The 27,123-nt window shown below is 43.3% G+C and overlaps 1 protein-coding gene across 3 annotated transcripts; it reads right to left on the bottom strand.

Moving 5' to 3' along the window:
• THSD1 (thrombospondin type 1 domain containing 1) lies at positions 1-26,882 on the bottom strand. Of its 3 annotated transcripts, none has more exons than XM_045869367.2 (5): positions 26,726-26,882; positions 23,720-23,863; positions 18,620-19,585; positions 8,380-8,538; positions 1-1,636 (listed from the first exon to the last, which is right to left on the bottom strand). In XM_045869367.2, exons 2-5 carry the CDS (start codon positions 23,775-23,777, stop codon positions 258-260), a joined length of 2,562 nt encoding a protein of 853 aa, XP_045725323.1. In that variant the 5' UTR covers positions 23,778-23,863; positions 26,726-26,882; the 3' UTR covers positions 1-257. The 3 variants fall into 3 exon arrangements, with proteins under 3 accessions (XP_045725323.1, XP_064442222.1, XP_054362285.1); XM_064586152.1 differs by having other exon boundaries at positions 23,720-23,876; positions 26,726-26,872; XM_054506310.2 differs by lacking the exon at positions 8,380-8,538.
• Positions 26,883-27,123: the final 241 nt, after the last annotated feature.

Here is a 27,123-nt window from a genome sequence, read left to right as displayed (position 1 = left end):
TTTCACTCTTGTTTAAATTTTATTATTGTACTTATTAGTAATAAGCCAAGAGAACTGGGATAACAAAGGGGAAAGTTCAGGATAAGTAACTTCTTCCTTATGAATTAAAACACATACACACACTTTAGTTACCTCCTCCCCACCCAATCCTAATGTACAAATAGCTACATAATTCAGTCCACAGAACACTGTGAGCAGCTGATACCAGGAGCTGGGCAAAGGACCCCAGTTGTGCGAAGTCTCAGGCTGATCTGGGTCTAGATGACCAGCTTCTCCACACTGAGTGTACTTGTGGTTTCATCCTCTTCATTTGACCCAAAATAGCCGGGGAGGTCCAGCATCCTCTGCTCTGCCTCAGTGAGGCCGAAGGATGTATTGTCATAGAAGGCGAACTCGGGGTGGGCTGGGAAGCTCTGACACTTGTCTTTTCTACACTGAGAAGGGCTCAGAGGGCTGACCCTCTGGTAGCTCTCTTTGGGGGCCGTGGGGGACGGCTGCTTCCTTGGGACACTCCTGTGACTGGGGGACGGGCCCCTCCGAGCTCTGGGAGGCTCCGCTCTCTCACCTCCCGCCACGAATCCTGCCTGGCAGTCCCCGAGGTCTGGTTTCCTCGCGGGCTGCCCCAGGGTGTAGGATTTAGGGGGAGGGCTTAGTGGACCCCTGGTTGCACCTGCCCCTTGGGAATGGTCCGGTTTCTCAGGAAACGCGGCAGCGCCTCGACTCTGAGGCCGAAATCGGTCTTCCGCCTGGTCCCAGGTCCGCGTCCTGGAACTGTAGGCCGGAGCCTGCCGTGGACTCAGGGTGGACAGGCTCCTCTCCCGGAACGGCCGGGCCTGCTTGGCTTCGTGAAAGCTCGCTGTCCTCCTGAAGTGGGGGCCCCTGGGGTGGCTCCTCTCCGGCGGCGCCCCTCTGCCGCCCACGTGCCTCAGGGCCGACTTGCGGATCGCCGTCTGGCTGGGGCTGGCGGCACCGCCGGCGCGACAGACGGGGAGGTCCAGCCTGCAGGGGGGCCTGGCCGCGGCACCCACGGCTGGCTGCTCCAGGAACGGGGATTTGATCCGGAACCTGTTGGCGGCAGCCTCTTCGGGGCCCTCCACGTCCAGGGCGGGGACGGCGGCCGCGTCGATGGCCGTGTCCGTCAGGGGGCTCTGAGACACGTGGTACACCTTGGTGGTTTCCGTCAGGCCCTTCTTCTTCATCTCCTTCAGCTGCTGCTGGGCGAGGCGGTAGCTGAACAGCGGGGGGATGATCTTCTGGGCGTTGGACTGCACGCTCTCACTGCCCGAGGCGTCGTCCTCCGGGGACACCGGCCCGCTGCGCCTGTACGTCAGGGGGATGCCCGCGTCCCCGGGGCGCCCCGCGGGCCCGTCGCCCGCGTCCGAGAAGCTCCCGCGCTGCTCGCTCAGCTCGCAGATGTTCTCCTCGTCCGAGTTCTTCCGGAAGCCGGGGGAGTGGATGGAGTTGTGTCGAGCCGGCGTGCTGCATTTGGGGGCGCGGCCGAACTTCCGCCACAGCGTGATGAGGACGGTGGCGACGATGATGAACAAGCACAGCGAAATCCCAGTGACGGTCACGATGTTGTTGGACTTCCCCGGACCCTGGGGCGGAAGAGGAGACGCGCTGGATGGCTGGAAAGCTACGAGAAAAGGAAGAACAAAGGTGTGTTCTCTATATGGTCTCTCTGCGCGGTGTTAGGGTTCGGAGTGGCTGGCTCTGATTCTCTAGCAGTTCAAGAAAGGATTTCTGGCCGTACACACGCGTGCCTGCTGGCAGCTTCAGCCAGACCAAAACACAGGGCCCACAGAGAGGTGAGCCACAACCAGGGGGACTCCTGGGCTCACCAGCTCCTGCTGACACGGGTCTCAGATGTCCCACAAAGCAGCAGCATAAGCAAAGTTTCCAGGCAAAAATCAAGGTTTTTGCTTAAGATAAGGTAAACACGGGATATCTGTAGTTAAAGGTACCTTTGGGATGCACATCGGGAAATTCTTGCCAAGAATAAAACCTGCCATGCAAAATAATTCGGGTAGGTTGTTACCTACATTTTATATCTTGAGAAATTAATTGGTCAAAATCAGTCTTTAGGCAATGTAATACAACTCACATTTCCCTTCTAATATCCAGGAACTGTCTTTCCTGAGGGGTTGAAGCCTCTGCTTCTCACTCTTTGGTTTCCAGCTGTCCACTCCCCTTGCTTCCTTCCAAGGGACGTTGGTTTGTCTTTTTCTTCCCTGCTCTCTCCAACCGGTTTGTTCCGGGGTCATCAAATTGTTTCACCAAGCCTCAGACGTCACCTGGGGCCTCAGCCGGCACTGCCACTGAAATACCTGGGAACCTGAGACCAGCTAATGCCACCACCCTCAACCTCTCTTTTCTCCTTGTCACTGTCCACTCTTCAAGCCCTTCCAGTCACCTGTCCTGTCCCTTTTTTCTGCACAGTCTTACCAGCACCAGTTCTGTGTGTCATGTCCCTGACCCATCCTCGCACTGCCCACTGTCTTGGGTGGAAGCTGTGATACATACTTTGTTTATAAGCAAACAGGACCAGCAGCAGGGAGTGTTCCTCACTCTCTTCATTCCTGATTGCCATTTTCAACTAACTCTTTCACCTCCATATAAAAATTCTACTCTTTTAACAAATATGTATATATATATATATTCCCTATGCTGTTTCTACTCTATATATTCCCTATTGCATCTCTGTGACTTACTTATTTTATAAGTTTATACCTCTTAATCTCCTTTATTTTGCCCATCCACCCCACCCACCTCCTTCAGGCAACCACTGGTTTGTTCTCTGTGTTTAAGAGTCTGTTTTTTGTTAGTTTGGTTTTTTTAGATTCCACAAATAAATGAAATCATATGGTATTTGTCTTTCTCTGTCTGACTTACTTCACTTAGCATAATGCCCTCTAGGTCCATCTGTGTTGTTACAAATGGCAAGATCTCATCCTTTTTATGGCTGAGTAATATTCCATTGTATATTTACACCATCTCTTCTTTATCCATTCATCTATTGATGGGCACTTGGGCTGCTTACGTATCTTGGCTATTGTAAATGATGCTGCAATAAGCATAAGGGTGCATATATCTTTTAGGATTAGTGTTTTCATTTTTGGGGGGGGGCAAATACCCAGTAGCGGATTACTAGACCATATGGTATTTCCATTTTTAATTTTTTGAAGAACTTCCATACTGTTTTCTGCAGTGGTTGCACCAATTTACATTCCCACCAACAGTGCACAAAGGTTCTCTTTTCTCTACGTCCTCACCAGCGCTCATAATTTCTTGTCTTTTTCATACTAGACATTCTGACTACTGTGAGGTGATATCTCATTGTGGTTTTTATTTGCATTTCCCTGATGATTAGTGACGCTGAACATTTTTGCATGGGCCTGTTGGCCATCTGTATGTCTTCTCTGGAAAAATGTCTATTCATATCCTCTGTCCATTTTTAATTGGATTGCTTGTTTGGTGTTGAGTTGTAAAAGTTCTTTATATTTTGGGGGTATTAACCCCTTATTGGACGTATCATTTGCAAGTATCTTCTTTCGTTCAGTAGGTTGCCCTTTTGTGTTGTTGACAGTTTCCTCTGCTATGCAAAAACTTTTTATTTGGGTGTAGTCCCAATTGTTTTTTGCTTTTGTTTCCCTTGCCTCAGGAAACATATCCATAAATATGTTGCTAAGGGTGATATCTAAGGTGTCTTCTACTCTTTTGATACCCATGCTATCTACCCAGACCACCCTCCCCCCCTCAACATTGTTATTTCCCAACCTCATGGCGGCCATCAGTCACTAGCACCCGGGTCTCAGTCTTCCTCACCATCCCCTAAAGAGCCTATCTGGGCAACGTCACTGTCCATCCAACATATCATACCTTCCCATTGTCTGCAGCTGCTCCTCTTCAGAAATCTTCAACTTCATAGCTCACTTTTGAGCTGTATCCTCCCCTCTCACTTACTCATCATTATTTCGCTAGGTTTTCAACCTCACTGCAACTTTTGATTCCTCAACCCCTTCATTTTCTCCCCATCTGCCAGCCAACTCCTGGCCTCACTTCTCTCCCTACACTCATGATCCATCACATAAACCATTCTCCTGCCAATAACCTCAACTCTCTGACCTCTAGTACTGAGACACACCACTTTCCCCACTCTACAGCAAAAGTCCATCCCTAGATAAACCAAGACATGTGAATTATCAGCTGCTGCACCCAGGCCCTGAGCACTGGTGGAGAAAATAATACCCCCACGCAGGCTACCACCTCTGTATACTGACAGCCCCCAATCTCGACTCCCTGCAAATCCTTCCACGGGTTCCTAAGTAACTCGCTCTTCCATCCCCTACAAGTTTCACCACTTTCCCTAAGCACCTTACTACCCTCTTCCTCAGAATTCCACTGGATCACAAAAAAATAGAAGCTATCAGGCAAGTATACCCCTCCTCCAGCTTCTTCTGCTGTCTTCTCCCCCATAAACTTAGGAGCAGCCGCACTTCTCTTCACTTCTTTCACTATGGAATTAGTGGGAGAAATATCTTCCTATAAAGGTGAGTCCACCAAGTGCTCTCTAGGTCACCCTTCTCCGAGGGGATCAACTCTCTGTACCAATTACCTCCAGCTTCTCCCCTATGCAGCTCCACAGAAACATACTCAAGTTCTTCTTTAAAAAGAACTTTCTAGAATTCTCATATCTTGTTCCTGGTCTTCTCAGCCAGGCTTACAGAAAGAGGAGTCTACATTTGCTGACTTACTGCTTCCACATCATCACCTCTGACTCCTGCAACCTGCCTCCAGGATTCCAGTGAAACAGCTTCTGCCAATGTCATTAATCAGCTAAGAGCTAAATTCAAGGAAGTTTCGTCCTGATATTCCTTGACCTCTGCCGTATAGGCTACTGCCCAACACTTTCTGCGACTTTTTCTCTTCTTGGTTTCAATGATAGTACTCACTTCGGAGAGAAGAACATGAATTTTGGAGCAAGGAGATGTAGATCTCAACCTGGATCCATCAGCTCTGCTCTCTCCACTTATGTCCTATCAACACCTTCACCTCCACATGCCCAAGACTCATCACCTTTCCCCTAGAATCTGTGCCTCATCCAGTATGTCCAGTCTCAAGGAAATGGCACCAGTGTTCATGCAGTTGCCAGTACTAGAATCCTGGTTTTCACCCTTGATGTTTCCCTCTTCATCGCTCACCATATCAAAGTCTTTGAGTCCTTCTCTCCTCTACATTCTCACTGCCATCATTTCATTTTTCACCTGGGTTACTGAAAAACTCTTAACGGGCTTTGCTGCTGCCAGTCCTACCCCTTCTGATTTTTTCTCCAACTACAGCTGGGAGAGATCCCTCTGAAATACAGGCCAAACCTTCAAGGCCCCTCAGGATCTGACTCCTGCCCACCTGTTCAGGTTCATTTTTACCACTTCTTCCTGGCACATTATGCTTTAGATACATTAAACTAATTTCAGTTCTCTGGGTCTCTTAATGTGCCATCTTCTTCCATGCTTTCATCCATTGCTCCCTTTGCTAAAATTCCCTTTCTCACTTAGCTCACCTGGGTGGCACCTACTCAGCTCTCAAACTTTAGCTCAAATATCACCACCTCCAAGAAAGGAGGTGTTCCCAGCATGAATGTTCACCCCTGCAAGTTTCCATAGCAAGCTGTGGATACCTTTCTCACTGCAGGCTCTACACTGTACTGATTATAATGCCTATTTATGTGTCTGCTGAGCTACTATATCATAAGCACCTTCCAGACAGGAACGTGTCTTATCTACATATTCCTAACCCCAGTCACAGTAATTTACACATAGTTGGTATCCGATAAATGTTAGGTTAATTCATTTAAAAAGGTAATAGCAAAATGATCAATATCCCAGCCAGATGGAATGTGGGCACAATGGCAACAGATCCTCCCACTCTCATGTTTGAACAAGATGGTCAAACTAACATAGAACTTGATGTTGATGCAAAAACATCCTTTCAAAGCCCAACAAAACTCTAAAGTCTCAACCAAGTGAACACAGTTGCATGATGAAAGACTTGTTTACTGATTTATCACTTCTTTCATGTGCAGTGGCTATTTATGTCCGTGGGGAGCAGCAATGCAATTGCACCTCATGGATCTCTTTAATTAGCTATTATCTTTGACTGTGGCTGGCTCCCTTTAAAACCATGGCGGGAGAAAAGCCCAAGAGCTGCTGACCTCAGCCCTCTCTGCCTCATCTACTCCCTCTTTCACCTGAAGTGAAGGAGATTTCTTGATGTTAAGCAGCCTGCGAACGGATCTTTACATTTCCAAGGAGTATGAAATAGGCTCAATAGGAAGAAGAACACTTGGAGGAAATGATCATTTTTATCCACATAAGCATTTATCTGAGGACCACTTATAGTAGAAGTAGGGGTGCCTATAGCCCTTACTCTTTTTGCTATTTTATAATATATAAATTTCTAGTTCCCACCCAATATTAATTAAAACATAAGAACATGAAATAATTTCACATATCCTCAAAAATTATTACTAATTCCATGGGGTACTTGGGTGGCTCAGTCAATTAAGCATCTGCCTTCAGCTCAGGTCATGATCCCAGGGTCATGGGATTGAGCCCCGCATCTGGCTCCCTGCTCAGCAGAGAATCTACTTCTCCCTCTCCCTCCGCCTGCTGCTCCCCCTGCTTTTGCTCACTCTCTTTCTCTCTTTCTGTCAAATAAATAAAGAAAAATCTTTTAAAAAATGATTACGAATTCTAGGTTTTTGATGCTTCCAGAAAGCTAGACTGGCCTGTGTAGAAAGGCAAGGTTTTCAAGATAGGTAGCTTATATGGGTCAGATTTAGTCCTCTGCTTTCTAGCTTTTTCATCTTGGGCAGGTCAGTTACCCTCTCTATGCTACAGAGTCCCAAATAAGTGAGATAATGTATTTAAAGTGCTGGCACATAGCAGATGGTCAATAAATGGTTGGTATTGTTGTTACTTGTAAAGGAGCAGTAGAACCCAGTGACAATTGACTTTAAATTTATTTGAGTTCATTCATTCATTCTTTCAGTCACTATGGAACTCTAGATGGAATATCCTAACACAACATGCCATCCCAGAATTAAGAGGAATAGGTATATTTGAAGATAGTTATACCCAAGAAAGGAGCTTGAATGTGAAGGGGACTTATAAAGAAAGAGTAGACAGAGAAGAGAGCCTTAGAAAATCATATGAGATATAACTAGAGAAAGAATAGATTCAGAGTGTGGCCAACGGATTATGAAAGAAGAGGGGCAGACTGAGGGCTAGCAGAAGAGCCTAAGTCTGAGGAAAAACAGAAGAAAGAACACCCTCAGGATGCTGGAATAAAGGGAACAAGGCCTACAGCACTGGCTGGAAAAATGAGATAGTAAGAATGAATTTCTAAGGTCACAGGTGGGGACACTGGCCAAGGTGTTGTTGCCAGGTGGTTTTGGCTAAAAATGCTCTGAGATCCAAACACAAAAAACCATCTAAATCCTCTAGATCCCAAGGGACAAGGAACGAGGGATGGTTTTCTAACCTGGAATTGGAGAGTGGAAGAAGTCAGGACTGGACAGAGTACTTTATCTAAGGGTCAGGACCAGAGCAAAGGCAGGCAAATTAAATCGGAGATTGGCTATAGATCAGTAAGTGAGATGGTATGTGGGCAGAGCAAGGATTGTTATTACTGTAACCTGTAGCAAATGAACGGAATTCAAATCCAAAAGCTGAAGCAAACATAACTAAGCCATGTCAGCATCACATCTACAAACCATTTACATCAAATACCATGGAGCACCTACTAAGTGCCTTCAAGATGTTGAAAGGATGAAGGAAAGGCCAGTGTCTAGATGATGACAAGAAATCTCCCCACCTTCTCCTCCTAGGTAGAGGTAATAAAGAATAAACATAGGGCCATTCAGGGGATAAGATAGGGTAACTTGCCCCATTTTGACAAATAATGGTCTATGTGATCCCCTCAGCCTTCTCTGACATGATGAGATATTCTTCTGCAATTTTTGTGGGGAGAAGTAAAGGAAGGATAAATAAGAAAACAAAAGAAAATCAAAAATATCTTAGGAGGAAATGATCATCCCTCCTGTTTTTGTATTTTTAAAAATGATTTCATATGTCTGAATCTTCAATTTAGATAATTTGCTTGTCATTTCACTATCTTCCACAGTGTTCAATCCCCTGTCATCTCACTGACAAGCTACTCCCAGTCAGAGACACACTAATGAATACAGCCTTAGTAAAGCCAGCAGCAATAATAGAGTGTCGATGAGTCCACCTCTGAATTCAGGTTGGTGATTTTCAGGCAGGCCTAGGTTCAACAGTCCCTCTGGGGAAAGACTCCCGAAGAAAGAAGGATACCTACCAGCACACTCCTCCAGGGAACACAGGGAGGTCTCCGAGGACATTCCAGGGCAGCCAGGTCTGGAGGGGAAGGAAGTCAGGCACACGCGGCGTCGCTCTCTGACACCATCCCCACACGTGGTACTACACTGGCTCCACGGCTGCCACAGTCCCCAGGTTTCTGCAAGGACAGTAGCCATGCTTTTAATGCTAGTTCATTTGAGAATCAGAATTTAACTGCACCCAAATGAAGCAGCAAACTCAAATCTCAGGCCTCAAAGTCAGTAAATAAAAACATTCCCAAAGATGTGGAAAGCTGGAAAGAGTGTTTAACAACCCTTAAAACAAAGGAAAGCTGTATAATTTACAAAATGTTAAACTTTTTTGGAACCCATCAGAGAGCAAAGGTCACAGGGCAACCAAATGGCCTGAAATATAAGGAAAGACAGACTCCTCTAAGGAAAGACAGGATGCAAACACTGCTTCCTGGGATAGACACCACACCTCATACAAGCTGGTGAGAAGTCATCTAAAAATGTAATGAACTGCCAGAAGCCAAGTGTGGGCTAGCATGAGAATATAGAATCCCTGGGAGCCACAAACCCAATGGGAATTTGTATCCACTTGTGGGCTCTTCTTCATGGATACCCCCAAATGCTCACAAGAAGGACTAAGGGTAGGTGCAGAAAGCCTCCCTTGTGGTGGAGTCCTGAGGATGGAAGGCATGGCACTGTGGGAAAGACACAAACCTCACCTGGATCCTTCTCCCCATCTGCTCTACTAACAAAAGCCTCAACCACTGGGGACAAAGCAGAAGCCCTGTCACTCAAAGGGCACCAATTGAAATCTGTGCTGCTTGGGAATGGGAAAAGAAGGAAATCCTTCACCCCTGGAGAGGAGCAGAAAATATACTGGGACCAGACTATTAGAGAGCTTCTATCACTGGAGAGGGGCAAGATCATCAAGAAGTCCCCAACTCTGAGACTCAGGGGGGCACAGCATTTGTCTAAGACTAAGGATGAGCTGGAAGAAGAAAAAGCTCTCCAGCTCCCATCACCCAACCCCTACCCAGCAGCATGCTAACAATTTCCAAGTATCAAGTAACAACAACCTACTGCTAGGGCAGGGGCAAGAGTGACAGGTGAAAACCTGTGCAGGCTCAAGCCTAAAGCTGAGCGTGCAACAGAAGCATGGAGGAAAACCCTCTGGCAAGCCATCTCCTACCCTAACTGCAAAGTAACATTAGAAAATTCTGAACTCTGACATGTCCTGAGGATGGCCATAGCAACAGCACAAACCCAAACATAGCTTAATTCCTTAGTACATCGACCCAATCCCCACACTAAAGGCCTAGCAAAAATAGGGTATGCCCATTTCCCCACATAAATACTATTTATTGATGTCTACAGTTCTAAATAAGATGTCCAACTTTCAGCCAAAAATTATGAGACACACAAAGAAGCAGGGGGAAAAAAAGAACTATCAAGAGATAAAGTAATCAAGAGAACCAGACTCTAATGTGGCCCAGATATTGGAACTATCAGACAGAGAAGTTACAATAGCTATGATTAATCTTAAAGAATTTAGTGGAAAAGGTGAACAAGATGAACAGATGAAAAATTTCATTAGAGTTGTAAACTGAGAAGAGGTAAATGGAATGCTAGAAATGAAAAACATGGTAACAAAGATGAAGAATGCCTTCTAGAAGAACACTCATCAGTAGACTCAACACAGCTTAGGAAATAAAGAGTAAATTTGAATATAGGTCAGTAGAAATCACTCAGACTGAGATACAAAGATCAAAAAGAAAGAGTGAGTAAAACATAATAGAATACCCAAGAGCTGGGGGACAATATCAAGTAGTCTATCATTCATGTTATTAGAATCCCAGAAGAGAAAAAGAGAATCAAATAATGACCAAGAATTCTCCAAAATTAATGAAAGATACTAAGCTACATCAAGATGCTCAGAAAACAACAGGCAGAATACAAAAAATAAATAAACAAAAAATTAGACACACTATATTTAAATTGTTAAAAGCCAAAAACAGAAAACTTTGAAGGCTGTGGCAGAAGGGAAGGTGGAAACACATTGCATACAAAAGAATAAAGATGAGAAATACAGCAGGCTACTTGTCATGCAAGCCAAGGATAATGGACTAATACTTCTAAAGTAATGAAAGAATGACCAACCCAGAATTCTATATCTAGTAAAAATATTTCCAAAATTTAAGGAGACATAGACTTTTTAGACAAATGAAAATGAATAAAATTAATTACCAGCAGACCTTCAGTAGAAGAAATGTTAAAAGAAAATCCTTCAGGCAGAGGAATATGATACCAGGAAAAAACTTGCATCTGTACAAAGAATTGAAAAGTGCTGAAAATAGCATTTATAAAGGTAAAGATAAAACTCATTTTTTTCTCATTTTTAAATGCTCTAAAATATAATTGCTAAAGAAAAGTAGTATTATGTGTTCATAGCATATATAAAGTAAAATTTATGAAAACAATCACACAAAGAATGGGAGTAATGATTGGAAGTGTACTGTTAATAAGGTCCTTATACTACATGTGAAGCAAAATATTATTATTCAAAGGTAGATCAAGAAAAATTAAAGATATATACTGTAAACTCTAGGACAACCACTAAAAAATATTTTAAGGTACAAACCACTAAAAAATATTTAAGGTATAAATGTTTATACCTTAAAATTGAATTAATATTCAATTAATACAAAAGAAGGCAGAAATAAGAGGAAAAAGAAACAAAGAACAGATGGAACAGACATAAAACTACCAAGATGATAGATCTTAATCCAACCATATAATGATTACACTAAATATAAATAATCTAAACACACCAATTAAAAGACATTGTGAGATTGGTAAAAAAGCATGACCCAATTATATGTTATTTTAAAAGAAACTTACTTAAACACTAATTCAAAAAGATATATGCACTCCAATGTTTACTGCAGCATTATTTACAATACCCAAGATATGGAAGTAACCCAAGTGTCCACTGATAGTTTGAATAGATAAAGAAGATGTGGGGTGGGTACGTGTACACACACACACACACACACACGCACTCATACAATGGAATATTATTCAGCTACAAAAAAGGATGAGATCTTGCCATTTGCAACAACATGGATAGACCTATAGGGCATTATGATAAGTGAAATAAATCAGACTGAGAAAGACAAATACCATATGATTTTACTCATTTATGGAATCTAAAAAAAAAAACACCAATGACTAAACAAACAAAAAGCAAAATCAGACATATAAATACAGAGAACAAGCTGATGGTTGCCAGAAGGAAAGGGGTGGTGGGATGGGAAAAATGGATGAAGGGAAGTGGGAGATACAGACTTCCAGTTATGACCTGAATAAGTCACAGGAATAAAAGGCACAGCATAGAGAAGAATATAGTCAATGATATTGTAATAGCATTGTATGGTGACAGACTGTAGGTACACTTGTGGTGAGCATAGCATAATACATAGAGAAGTTAAATCACTATTTGTACATCTGAAACTAATGTAACATTGTGTGTCAACTATACTCAATTAAAAAAATTTTAATAAAAATAACTTACTTTAAATATAAATACACAAATAGGTTAAAAGTAAACAGATGGGAGAAGTTCACCTGTGAACATTAATTAAAAGAAAACTGGAGTAGCTATATTAATATCAGACAAGGTAAACTGCAAAACAAGAAATACTACCAGGGATAAAGAGGGACATTATATGATGATAAAGGGTCAATTTAGCAAGGAGCTTAACAACGCTAAATAGGGATGCACCTAACATCAGAACTTCAAAATACATACAAAATACTCCCAGAACAGTTATTACTGACTGACACATGCAAACATCTCTTCCAAGCATATATATAATCACTGCCAGATAGAATAATTAAACAGTTCCCTATAAAAAATTATCCTAAGACCCTTCTCTATAAGTACCCATCCAACCTCAAGAGCCAGGTCATGCCAATCCTAGGCACCAAAACACCTTCTGTATAAAAGTCTTTCTTTATCCTCTATGGACGAAAACTCGATACAGTCAAAGGTATAGAAAGCACAACAAAAACATAATGAGAACACATAGGGCAAATACCTTCTCAGGAAATCCAAGTGGTGCAATCTTTGGACTGAGTCATGGAATATGAGTTCTTTATGGCAATTAAAAGTCTCTGGGATTTTCACAAGAGTGGGAGCATTACAAACCACTATCCTGGACCAACATCAACTGAGGTGTGGTAATTATGTTCCATCCAGAGGTCCAACTGAACACAATATTGGTTCTGTGTCTTCAGATCACACTGCAGCTCCTCAGATGGAAGAACAATGAGCCAACTTTGTCCTTAAGCTTCAGAGCTATTCAGACACTAAGTCCCCCATGCTTGCAAAGCTTTGGGACTCTCATATGAAAGTCTCTGAGTTAAAGTTTAGTGATTTATTTTTGAAAAATTACTGGGAATTCCACTACTGGGAATTCCACTACTGAGAAATCTAAATTGAAAATTAAGTCAATACATAGTTTATCCTTATATTCATATTTAAGACCACAAAAGGTAGAATTGCAAATGCTAAAACATCTTTTTGTTATTCTTTCTTAACTCTTATTTTTTTTTTTTTAAAGATTTTCTTTATTTATTTGACAGAGAGAGACACAGCGAGAGAGGGAACACAAGCAGGGGGAGTGGGAGAGGGAGAAGCAGGCTTCCCGTTTAACAGAGAGCCCGATGCGGGGCTCGATCCCAGGACCCTGGGATCATGACCTGAGCCGAAGGCAGACACTTAACCGACTGAGCCACCCAGGCGCCCCATCTCTTATTCACTTTACATAAATATAATATATATAGAAAATTATTTGTCAGACTAAAAACAAAAATTCCATTAGTAGTGGCCAGAAAAAAAATCAAAGTTTTAATGACAGCATGAATCTTAATGTCAAAAATTACATTTTGAAATGTTGTGTCTTTTTCCCTTGGAAGTAAAATCAGGGCTTGTAGGACAATCAATAATAAAAAATAAATAATCACTTAAGCTACACCTTATGTCCTTTTATTTCTAAACCAAATTAATCAAACAGGAAACAAAGGAAATCACTCAAAGCAATTAACAAATTTAATAAGGCAAATTTTTAAAAATACCTTGAGTAATTCTATCTGTTCCCTGAAGATTTCTACCAATAACTTTGAGGGAAATACTAGGCAAATGGAAAGTTATTAGATAACTGTAGTTCATTTTTTAGAAATGAAGAGCAAGATGACCAATATTTAAAATACTCTTACTTCATGAATGAAAACTGTTTTGTTTTGTCCTGGTTAAATGTCCATACATGCACTCATACTACATAACAAACCTGTTTAGCCAGGATAAATACCTTTTAGACTACTATAGAGGATATTAATTCTGAATGAGCAAAATTTCTCTGGAATAGGAAAAGGGAGATTTGTTTCCACCCCTTAAGATTATCTGAAAGAATACTGCCCCTGAAATATTCACACGTGGAAGACATCTTGCTCAAGAAACTAGAGCACAAGATAAGTCAGTGTGATGAGCAGGAAATACTGTAACTTTTTTCAATCTAAAAGCTTTATATTATTTAATACATGAATTGACAGTTGATTGTATGGGAGGCAATATAGAATAATGGAAAAAGCCAATCAACCACCAGTAGTTTAAGCCACTTAACCATCATTGACCTTGGGCAAATTACTTAATTTTGTGCCTCCATTTCTTCACCTATAAAAGTGACAAAATAAACCTAACCCAAAAGGTTGTTATGAAGATTAAACAGATTAATATTTGTAAATCACTTAGAACAGTGCCTGGTACAAAGTAATCACTATATAAACATTAGCTTTATTATGTCAGATGATCACACACATTATGTCACATATCCTGAAAGGATATTCCTAAGGAATCCCAAAAGAAGAGTTTACTCTTGGAAGGGTTTACTGTTTCATTCACTTTCAGAGAACTGTGGAGTACTAAAACATCTAAGGGTCTGCTTATATGAATTTTTAAAATTATATTTTCCAGTTTGAGGTAAACTAACTCACAAAGTGGACAAGTGGTGTAAAAAGACTCTGGCAGAGGGGTGCCTGGGTGGCTCAGACAGTTAAGCATTTGCCTTTGGCCCAGGTCATGATCCCAGGGTCCTGGGATGGAGTCCCACATCGGGCTCCCTGCTCAGCGGGGAGCCTGCTCCCCCCCCTCTCTGCCTGCTGCTCCCCCCGGCTTGTGTGCTCTCTCTGTGTCAAATAAATAAATAAAATCTTAAAAAAAAAAAAAGATTCTGGCAGAGAATTAAAGATAATACACAACATGCAAATAGAAAGGAACTGACAGGGTTGACAGTTCTCCTGTTCTTGGTAAAAATCTCTAGTCAGTCATTATGAAGGAAAAACAAGACCATCTAATCACAGAAACAAGACAGTCTAAAAATTTCAATTATCAAGGAAACTATATAATACATATAATTTTCATTTATCAAAAAAAAACTAAGTAAAAAAAACAACTATGTGACTATGACTTCATACCCTCTATCACTAATTATCAAGTTTGGGGACGCCTGGGTGGCTCAGTTGGTTAAGCTTCTGCCTTCAGCTCAGGTCATGATCCCAGAGTCCTGGGATCGAGCCCCACATCGGGCTCGGGAAGCCTGCTTCTCCCTCTGCCTGCCGCTCCCCCTGCTTGTGCTCTCTCTTTCTCCCTGACAAATAAATAAAATCTTTTAAAAAATTATCAAGTTTTGCCCTAAATTTATTTTGTCTGAAACCCTTGGGCAGAGGTGTTCAGAATTTAGGAATTCTCAATTTCTTTTTGTAAGGTGTTAAGTGCTGTGCCATATATTACTAACCCTCCCCTGGCAGGATCTCAGGCAGCATCCTATTACCAAATACATTAACATTTCCGCAGAGAAAAATATAAACATTCACACTAAGTAGCATAAATGAAGATCATAAATAAGCATTTGTGGCAACATCTATTATATATTTTCTGTAAATTGTTATTTACATACTATCTTAAGGTCTGAAGACATATTTGGAAAAAGAGACAAACATAACAAACACATTACTCCATTTTCAAAAGGAACTAGTAAGAAACCAGTGGAGGTGGTGGCTGACACAGGTCATGGTGGGTTCACTGGGGTCCCTGAATGATACCATTTGCCAAAAAAAAGTCACCTGTCAATTTAAGTGGAAAATGAAGAAAAGAGAACTAGATTCAGAAATGTTTATACTCAAACACAGGGCGGCACTGAGGTCCCCCTCGCTAGCATAAATATCTTGGTAAGCTAGAGTGAGAGCCACTGTGGGTGGTCACTCTCCTGGGGTCTCCTAGAGCATTAGCCCCTCCAAGCACTGCTTCCAGCCTTGATGCTCAGTTGTGTCTAGTTGCTGCAGCCCCTAGGGAACCCCTCACCATCCTCAGCCTGGAAACACAAAGAACCACTCCTTTGCTCTGCCTCTCTCTCGTGTCTTGTCCCTGCTGCTGTGTGTGTGTTGGGGTGGGGGGGTGGACTCAGGTCTTTAGACAAGTAGAACAATCTGTGGAAACCCCAATAGCTGGGAGAAACACAAAGTATACCTCTTGCTCCCAATATGTTTGGGAGCCCAATATCTTTGGGCCCAAATGGCCCCCAATATCTTTATTTCCCTAGGTTTGTTTTCACTAAATTCAATTAGATTTTTTTCTAACAAGTAATTTCTTTTGAAAAGGCAAATCTATCTTGAATGATTAAATTAGTTTAATACAATTTTTCTAATACCTGGATTGGCCACATTTGCATTCAATTTTCACTTTAATAAAACATGTGTTGGGCTCCTATTAATGTGCCAGGCATCCTAAGTGGGCCAAATAAATATCACAAGTTGGCTTTTCACACCAAATGAGCTCCCCCTGGCAGGGGGATGGTGGGCATGAGGGTGGGGGGCATGGGGAGAAAGACTCGTAATGAGGCATGACAGAAACGATTGATGCCATGACAAAGGAATGAAGGATGCTATACTAGCTTACAGCAAGGGAATTTAGCTAGTTTGGGGTCAAGGAAGAGTAACCCAAGTGGAGACTTTGGGGACAGGTTAATGTCAACCAGGCGAAGGGAGGTGGAAATTCCAGCTCAGAGACTGTGACTGTGGGTTGGGCAGCCTGGCCATCGGGGGTCCTGTGGATTCTCATCTTCATGTCTTTACCTCATGAAGTGAGGTAACTGACAGGTGTTAAGGAGGTAACAGCCTCAGCTAACCTGAATTTTAAATAATCCCTCTGCCTGCAGTGAGGGAATGAAGTGGACGGTGGCAGGGACTGGAATCAATGAGGAATCTGTTGCCACAGGTTAGCTAAGGAATGATGAAGGTTTAAACCAAGAGTCAGACACCAAGGAACCAAAACCCATAGGACTTGGTGATTTATTATTTATAGGAGGTGAAGAAGAGGAAGACCCCTGGGCTTCTGGTTTGAACAATGAAATGGTGGTGAAGGCCTGTACTGAGGGGCAGGTGGAGGGGGTAAGATGATGAGTCTAATTCCTCTGAGATGCCCAAGAGACATGTGAGGGGGATAGCTGTGTAGCAGCACTTAGATGCTGGAGAGAGATGCCAATATGGAGTCGTCAGTCTCAGGATGGTGATCACCTAGCAGGTGCATGAAGAGGGAAAAAAGAGGATCTAGTATAAGATGTGGAAGTCCAGCAGTTAACAGATGAGACCAGGTGGTAGAACTGGCAGGCAAGGGAGACCACGAAGGAACGGCCAGGGGAGTGGGGTGTAATCAAGATGAGGGTTCAGGGGGATGTCACAGAATCAAGGTATTTTTAGGTATTTCAAAGCTGATGGGGATGAGCCAGTAAAAGGACCATCAGAGACAGAGGAGAGAGAGGGGATAATGATTAAGAGGATTCCTGATAGGAGCAGAGGGACTGGGATCCACAGAGGAGGGGAAGGCTGACCTTGCATTGGAGGAGTGACACTTCTTCCATGGTGACAACAAAGGAGACCAATGGCTGCAAGCCTCCAGACATTTTGCTGGGAGGTTGAGGGAGCTCGTTCCTGATGGCTGCCTGCTGCCCTGTATGCCCAGAGACAAACGCAGCTCTGAGAGTCAGCCAAGGGGGCAGGGGTTGAGGTCTGGGGGGAGCTGTTCTAGAGAACAGAAGCAGAGCTGGTCCGGGTAGCATGGTGGGTCCAGTGGAGGGGGGAGCCATAACCCACTCACGGTGCTCCTGTCCACCTGGATGTGACCTTCTCATGCAGCTTCCATGCAGTGGGCAGCCAGCAGATGGCTGGATTCGTGCATCAGAAGGACAAGAGGGCAGAGTTTAGGCTATTGGTAGGAGAGATGATAGGGATGGGCCATGGAATCTAGGCTGGATGGAGAGGTAAGTGCAAGCAGGGAAGAGACTAGGTGGTGCGGAGAGAGTCAAACAAAATGGACTTCTAAGGTGAGGAGATGGGTGAATCTGAAGCAAGAAACACTTGGGGTTCCAAAGACAGTCAGAGGCTTGGGCCCTCAGGGGGCCTGGGGCTTAGCAGGGATGAAGATATAAGCAAACCAGACAATCTCTGCCAGATGAATTTCTTGCCAAGACCAGGCTTGCACCCAGGAAAAGGAAAAGAAACGCAACGAGGAGCCCGGGGCATGGATGGAATTGTAATAACCCCACTTCTTTGTGATTAGGTAGGGCATTACTCAAAGAATTTAGAACTTGAAGTTTTTAGAAATCTTGCTTTGAAATCTCATTTCTAAAGAAACTCATTCCTGCAATGAAGGATGTAACAGGAAAGAGACATGCTCAGCGAGAGGAAGCCAGAAGTTAACCAAATACAATTTGAGATTTAGCTTTGAATTCTGCTAATAATACAACTTTCTAAGATAAAATGGAACAAAAGCTAAGGTTTATTGGTGCTTCCTCTACGTCAGGCACTATGCTGAGAACTGTGCACACGTATTTCATTCAATTCTCACAACTCTCAGAGGTAGATACTCTTATTATCCCTGTTTTACTAACAGGGAAACTGAGACCTAGGGAAGTGAGCGGGGAGCTGGGCCTGCTTCCCATTACTCCTCATTTTTCAGATAAGAATGACAATGCCATTTGGGACATTATGAGGAATGAACCATAAAAATGATGGTACAGTTCACAGAAAATTAAGTTTGCCTAAATTCAAAAGAATAATTTTGATTGCATGAAGGCATCAGTTTGATTTAAAATTTTTTAAAATCTCAATACCAACCTATATTTCTCTGAATTAGCATGCACTCCCTCTCCTTTGCGGAAAAATGGCTTCTGCTTGAAACGCCAAAGTCAAAGCAGTATTTATTCCTCCCCATGTCAAACAAAGTGCAGTTGAATACGGTTCTCCTCTCTCCCAAGGTCAGGCTGTTTTCAGCCAGCTGAATGGTCCTTTCCCCAGCGCGTCTGGGGGCCTCCTTGAAGACCGTGATCACTCCTTGGACGAAGATGCATGGTGGAGGGAGCACCATGACCTCCACCCCGGACTCACACGTGAGTTCTGGCGCCATCACCAGTTTGTATCCAAATTTCTGGGCCAGGTCAATGGGTCCCGTGGAGGTAATGACCGAGTCTCGGCCAAGCAGCTTCAGCACCACCGTGACGTAGGCTTCGGGCCCCACAGGGGCACAGCCAAACTCAACCCACTGACCTTGAGAGAGTTCTGTCCTCTTGCTGGTTCTGATCTCCAGCGGCTGACCTGGACTTGTTCTCGCCGCGGGCAGACTGTTGGTAAAGACCACGTCCACCGAGATGTCAGGCTGGTCCACCGGGAAGGAGCACAGGGGCTGATTGGTAAAAAGGCCCACCTGGAAGGTGCCTTCTGCCGCCTGGGACGTCCTATTCAAGGTGATGTGAAAGACGGGCCATTCCACCTTGAGAAAGGCACTTTGCTCCCGCCAGCCCACTGGAGTGCTGTTGTCTGCCGCTTCCTGAGTCATCGTGAACCAATAGTCTCCAGCCTCCCTGAAGTAGAAGCATTCAAACTCGAGTGTGCCCTGGGACTGGTTGGTCAGGAGGTATTTGGTGGTCACAGTCTGATTGGTGTTGGCCTCCAGCAACAGGATAGATACATTCCTCAGCATCCCATTAGCACCACTGAAATACTGGAAATCCACAGACACTCCGCTGTTGCTTAGCGCTACATGGCCCGGCTTTCCCAAGAGGAGATGTTCAGCTTCTCCAAGAACTGAAATCAAAGGGGCAGAGTTGGTTTTACAGAGAGATCTCTGAGCAGCACTATCGGTGATATCAAAGAAAACAGCATTTTTAAAAAAGATCTTGTTTATTTGAAAGAGAGAGCAGAGAGGGAGAGAGCGCACACGAGCTGGGGGGGAGGGGGGCAGAGGGAGACAGAGAAGCAGACTCCCCGCTGCGCAGGGAGCCCAACCCGGGTCTCAATCCCAGGACCCTGGGATCATGACCTGAGCCGAAGGCAGATGCTTAACCGACTGAGCCACCCAGGCGCCCCGAAAACAGCATTTTATACATAAGAGGAGTTTGAACTCAGCCAAAGAGGAAGTAGAATGATGCTGAGTGCCGATCCTGGGAGCTGGGCCCTGTGCTGTTCCCATTCTCAAGTGGCTCTGAATCTTCGGCTTTTGTGGTTATGTGTAAAACAACATTTTCTGATAAATACCCTGAATGCACCACATTCTACAATGTAACACATCTGCAGTGAACAATCTATAAAGCAAGAATAACAACTGACAATTCTCAAGATGTAAATCCAATACCTCACTTTTCTCATTTTAATCTGTTAAAAAGAAAACAAGCCCCAGACGGGGCACATTTGCCCCCCAGGACAGCAAACCAAGACTTAATTAGTTTCAACCTAACCCAGGAAGGTGGCCTTGCTACAATCAATCTGAAATTTCCTGATCTGCACTAGTGAGGTTACCTCCATGACAAAAAACCTGCTCACCACACCTCCCCAACACACACACACACACACACACACACACACACACACTCAGAGAAGAAATCCTGGCCTGAAACAGTCCTTTCTATTCTTTTGCTAATAACTTCTTGCCCCACCCTCCTTCCCATAAAAACCTTCATTTTATACAACTCTTCAGGCCATCTCTGCTTGCTAGATGGGATGCTGCCCGATTCATGAATTGCTTAATAAAGCCAATTAGATCTTCAAATTCACTCAGGTGAGTTTTTTTTTTTTTTAATAAATCATATGCTGGGGGCACCTGGGTGGCTGGGTCTGCCTTTGGCCCTGGGCCCCTCATTGCGTGGAGCTCTCTGCTCAGCGGGCAGCCTGCTTCTCCCTCTCCCTCTGCTTGTGCTGTCAAATAAATAAATAAATAAAATCTTTTTTTTTTTAAATCATATTCTGGGGGCACTTGGGTGGCTCAGCTGGTTAAGCATCTACCTTCCGCTTAGGTCCTGGGATCGAGTCTCACATGGGGCTCCCCGCTCAGTGGGGATCCTGCTTCTCCCTCTCCCTCTGCCCCCCTGCTCATGCTCTCTCACTATCTCAAATAAATAAAATCTTTTCAAAAATCATATTCTGGTGTTTAGATATTTGGGGGAAATGGATGCACAGTGAAGTGAGAAAACTTGATTTAAATGATGCCAAACAAACTGCTCTTGATTACTTAAAATGGAAGACACTAAGTATACTTCAAAGTTACCATTTTCTGATATTCAAGACAAGTACTTAAGCATTTTCACCAGAAATGGAACCAGTGCCGTTGGTTTGTATGAAGCAGAAATTTTTAGATGAATAAGATATGTTGACACTTTATTCTGCACGGGTCACCCAAGGGACAGAGTGAATGTTTAGGACATAGCCAGGCTTGTCCTTGGCAGTTTTAATGACATCACAGTAACCACGACTAGCCTAGATGTGATAGATGACTACAAGCCCACAAGTATCACTCAGTTAAGATCAATCATATCTTTTTAAAAGAGACCCATCAGAGCAGCTGAAATAAAGAGTGGAAAAAACACAGACACACAAGAATCCTTGTTTCTATTTTGAACCCTTTCCAAATACATATCAAAGGAGACAGAATTTGGCAGTGCAACAATCAGCTGGCCATGGCTAGGATAAGAAACTTTCTAGATTTAAGACACTGCAGGGCATTTTTGGCTTAAAAAATAACATGTGTAGTATTAATTGTTCTTACTATGATTATCTTATGTAATATACACATATTATACCATATCATATATATGTCCAAAGGGCCTCAGTGTGTTATTTGGGCTGATCATCTTTAAATATGCCCTTTCATGTATTCAGTTAATGATTATTAGAATCAGCAGATGGATATATTGGCACATAGAAGTTTGGTTTTGTTTTTTAAATAGCTCAGCACTTCACCCATTTCTTATTGAAGATGAGACGAAATAAAATATATAAAACTTGGATAGACCTGAGTGCTTGATCACCACTTGCTTGAAAACCATAATAGAATAAAGTTCTTTTTCTTTTTTTTCCTTTAGTCAAAACAGAAGCTGAGAGATAGTCCCTTTTGGAGGGAGACAAGTCAAGGTTGAGGAAGGTAGCTGATTCTGTGGGAGCCTGTGCCTGGTTCAGAGCCCACTGGGCACCTTTCTGTAAACAGGTGACCAAAGGGGCTCTAACACTCAACGCAGCCCAAGGAAGAAGTTAGACTGCAAACAAAGGTCAGATTAATTTGAATCTCATGGGGCAGGATGGCTTTTGATGCACTTTAAGATGGAGACCACACACCACTTAGTTAATTGACAAAGGCTATCCTCGATGATAGGGGTTGTCAGGGGGCAGAGCAGACTCTGATTTGATGGGCAGCCAATCAATGAAAAAGACACACATGCCCAGACAGTAGTGGAGAAAAGATGCAACTGATGGGTTCCAGCAGTGCAGACAGCAGGTGTATACTGAAGAGAGAACTTGGTACTTTACTACAGTACTCCTGTTTTTATAGACAAGAATACATCCTCATTTAGAAAACTGCAATTTGGGTGTACCACATTCTGGCTACTACCAGTATAGTTCTCTCTACTCTTTCAATTCCCTTCTCCCTTTGCCTTTAGTATATTTAAAGTAACTGGTATCTCAATATAAGCATGTTGCTTAAAAAACAACAACAACTGCTGATGGTATATTTTGATCAATATCAAATGGAGAAGGGGGGAAAACCCAGGTCTAGGAAAACACTTCCTTTTCCATTAGCAGCATGTACACTCAACTTCTGTGTTCTATTTTATGCTCATTGAACTTTTATTCTTATACTCCAGTAAGATATTTGCTTTCCACTACGACAAGCATCTTTGCAGATTGTGTAAATGGCAAATTCTGATGTCTTTATCATTACGAAACAAAGGACCCTTTTATAATTTTTTGTCTGAGGCTGTTATATGCAGAGTGATCTGTTTTTAAATAGGGATAAATGACATTAAGATCATTGAATCCCAGATTGATTTTCAGCAAATCAAGCATCTTCTTGTTTGAATAAACGTTTTAAAAAGAAAAGGCTGAGGAAGGAGATTCACCAGACAAAATGAACAAGTGCACACTCTGGATCGTTTAAGTGGATGCACCACTAATACCACACGAGCCAGGATTCTCTATCCCTTGGATCACATTTCTTCATCTATTTGAAAACAATTTCCACTTTTATACAGTCAGCTGCTTAAAAGTCTTTGAAATATCTGGCAATCATCAAAAGAAAAGTAGCGAGTTTTATATTGTCGAATCTGTTGGTTCAGCAGTTGCATAAATCTCTCTGAATAAGAAACTCGATTTTTATTTGAAACAAATTGAATGAATAAAAGTAACAGTGAGCATCTACTATTTGCTCAGTCAAGGTGTCTCACCTTTCTTCTTTCATCATCACAACAATCCTGTGATGTCAACAAGAACCTTGTCTAAGGCATACAACTGGCAAGCACTTTGGACTGGCTCCAAAGATATTCTAAGAGCAAAACTCTCCAGGAGAGTGAACTCTTACAGAGAATCCCAATAAGAAAAAATCATTTCATGTGTGTGTGAGTGGAGTTTAAATGTATAATACTGAATTACTAGGAAATCAGTCAAAGAGAACATAACGTGACATGTTTGTCTCCAATTTGCTTAAATGAAAGTGACTTGATTTTTATTCTTTTTTAAAAGACTTAAAAATATATTTAAAGGGAAATTTAAATCAATACATACAGAACCTTAAGAGAACCCAGGGCTGCAAGGATTTCAGTTTAAAAGGTACTGCACTGTAGAGCCTCCCCACTTCCTTCCTGCGGGGTCATCAACATCCACGCATTTATATAAACCTCACATTTATGTTTCTTCCTTGATGCTAATAGCATGAAGTATACTTACAATACTCACCATAGTCACAGAGTACCACCAACAATAGATTTGAAAAGTCTTTCAACATTTGTTTCATTCTGATCAGCAAAATCCCAGGTCTTTGGTCTCCTCATGTCCTTTCTCACATCCAAACTGTGAATTTTTTTTTTTTCCCAAAAACACCTGAAATTAGAATCTCAAAAAAATGATGCCTCTGTTCAATGTGATTTATAAAATAGTAATCATGCTACGGCAAAACCATTCTAAGAAGTCAAACTTTGTAAGTGCCACTGAAAAGAAAATAGGGAACACTCTAATTTTGCCTGGGGAAGTAATTTGTAATTGTACGTGTCCCTTTTGTTACATTATAGTGCACCTGTTACGAACATTCAGGGGTGCTCAACACCAGATTATCTTTGCAAAACACCAAGCCTCTTATCTTCATAACACATGCTTAAGTGGAGAGTTTGTTCTTTGCTGAATTTCATCAAAGCTAAGAGCCAATTTGGATAACACATTTTCACCTGTTTATCTGCTTGGCATTGCACACCAATCAATTTGCTAAAATTTTGCCAAATTTTCATTTTGCATTGTGCTGTACAGACCAGGCTCGCTTCTACCAACGGATGTAATAACCACCGCCTTTCTTGCACAAGTGGTATGTTACCTGGATCGCTTCATTTCTTAATGCCTAGAAGCTATATCAAAACTAGCAAACCTTTCAAAAAAATACCCAGAGTATCACAATTAAATGTGAACTCCATGTGACTCTGACTTCCCTTGTTTAGGGCACTCTAAAGAGAAAACAGATAAATAGCAATTATCATCTTCTGTCAGTTTTCCAATTCTTGTTGCTGTCAGTATGCATTGGGAGATCAATGATTTCGTGCAGCAAACTTCCCAAACCACCTAAGAGGGCAGGAAAGACCTTGTTGGCCTGAGCCTCAGAATGATCTGTGGGAGGAGGCACTTGCTTTGATATGAACAGACTATTAGACTGTAGAATAAGAGTCAAGGTACTTGCCAATTTTTTCATACTACAGTCTAATAAGTGATGGGCTACTAAACATAACCAACTATATATTTTCTTAATGTTTACATTCCCCCATTATCCACAGTTAATATATTTTAATAAGATACTATATTCCAAATATGTATCTTACATCTCTTCAGAAAAGACAAAAATTAATGGAATTAAAAGGACTGTGGAAATAATAAAAAATTCAATGGAAAGAAAACTGATGTGTCTTTATTAGCTTTCCTTCAATGGGAGTTGGTTGAACAAAGGAAACACTATTTCCTCAAAGGGAAGCAGAGATTTGAAGTGTAATTAGGCAGATGATTAGGGGGTCCCTCCCCTCTGCTCCCCAACAAAAAAAGAAAATTCCCTTTTGCTGGGATTAAGCATAGATTTGATCCAATCTTTTCCTTGAACTTGGACTGGGAAATGTGGCCAAACACAGCAGATGAGCATCACCGCATCTCCCAGGCAAGGGTGGGCACTTAGGGCAATAAAATGCTTCCTTTTGAGTTTCTGATCTCAGTAACCACAGTAAGGAGAAGTAAGCATTCCCTAGCTCCCAAAAGTTGAACTTGCTCCTCCCAAATTGCTTGCTTTTCCATGATAACCAATTTTTAAAGAAGCTCCTAATCACAACCGATTTTGTGATTATAACACATTTTTCGTCTTATGAAAATGACCAGTAAAACACAGAATAGTGTGATAATCAGTATTTAGAACTGAGTGGAAATATAAACCAGCCTACCTTAAAAATCATAATATGGATTTTTTTTAATATTCTTAAGCTTTTGAAAATAAATGCTTAATTTTTACTAGCGCAATCACTGATTTGAAGACCTGAACAGAGCAACCCACAATGCAATGGAATGCTGGGTAAAAAGCACTATATTTGGGGGAAAAAAAAGGGGGGAATCCCTTCCTTCCTTCCTCCCTTCCTCTCCCTCTTTTCACCTTGTTTGCTTATTTTCTTCCAACATGTTGTTCCCAATACCAGGACTGGCTACTTAGAATGTTTGGCTTGAGAATCGTTTTGAGAAAATAAAAACTTAGGTCTCTTTTATGCACACTTAAAAATACTTCTATATAGCACTCGCACACATAAACATTTGCAGAAAAAAATCCAAATGCATCAGTTAGAGGGTAAGAAGTAGCGAATATTCTCAGTGGCTAATGGCATCACGCCAAGCTCAGATCCCATGTTTTTGATGAAACCGGCTAAGATAAATCCCTACAGTGTCTTCATTGCTGCAGAAAAATTAAAGGAATTAAGCTAAAGTCTATTGGGACCGATGATTTATCAAATAAAAGGGAAAACAAAAGGAAGCAAAGTGATTTTGTCTCTTCTGACAAACACACCCTCGTGTGTATCTATCTACTACTAATATTTATTAGCAGGAAATCCCTAGTTCCAAAGCAGCTCGTGTAAACAGGCTGTATTTATATGTTCAGTGCTGTGGGCTCTGCCCTGGTCCCACGGATTGGATGCAGCTTCCCTAGGAGGTTGTACGCTCCCCGCTTCTACAACTTCCCAAAGGCCCCCAAGTCAAGTTCATGCCTGGAAATCTAGCCCTGCCCAAGTCCTCAGCACAACGCTCTCTTAAATGAGGACCGTTTTGGAAAGGCTTAAATCTCACAGTTTGCACCCCTGAAAGGATTTCTCTTCGGAAAGAGGCAAACTTGTTCTGAACGGCGGAGTACTCCAAGCCGCCATCCTTCAAGGGTCCCAGCCATTCGGGCTCAACGCCAGTCTGCGGGCAGCCCGTCTCTCGGCAACACCTGCGGAGCCGGGACACCAAGAAGCGCAGACGGACGCTTTCTAAAGCGTCTCCCCTGGGGGCGAAGGCTGAGCCCCCGACCGCGAGGGAGAGGCTGCCGCGCCACCTGCGCTCTCAGCCTGCGGGGAGGGTGGGGCCGGCAGGGGCCGGGGGGCACCGCCCGACCCCGCGGAGCCGCCGGGGACCCCCCGCCGCACAGCAGTGCCCGAGGGGGCGGTGGGGGGGGCCCGGCAGGCAGGCTCTTCCTACCTCTCGGGACTGGCGGGCGCAGGGGCCGGAGCCGGGGCGGGCGAGGCGGCGAAGCGTAGAGGCAGGCGGGCGGGAGGCCTCAGGGGCCGCGAGCTGACGCGCCGAGCATCCCGCGTCCCGGGACTGCTCGCCCAGGCCGGCAGCGCTCGCCTCGCGGCCCCGCCCGGCCCCGCCCCCGACGGCGCGGGGAAGGCGGCCCCGGAGGGCGGGGCCCAGCCCGCGGGCGAAGTCAGCCCCGCCCGCTCTGGGCAACGCATCCTCCCCCGCGCGCGCGGCCGGCGGGGCCCGGACGCACACCCCCCCCACGGCCCGCGGGCCGGCCCGGGGCCCAGGGCGAGCCGCAGTCTCCCCACGTTCCGATCCGATCAGTTCTCACCCGGAGTCATTTCTTTTGGGGG

Source organism: Mirounga angustirostris, unplaced genomic scaffold (genome assembly GCF_029215605.1).
Source record: "Mirounga angustirostris isolate CCGP_5_RB_7025 unplaced genomic scaffold, mMirAng1.0.hap1 SCAF_3, whole genome shotgun sequence".
In the NCBI taxonomy this organism is placed as follows: domain Eukaryota; kingdom Metazoa; phylum Chordata; class Mammalia; order Carnivora; family Phocidae; genus Mirounga; species Mirounga angustirostris.
The sequence above is the reverse complement of the archived record's forward strand: the minus strand, read 5'-3'. Positions and strand labels throughout refer to the sequence as shown.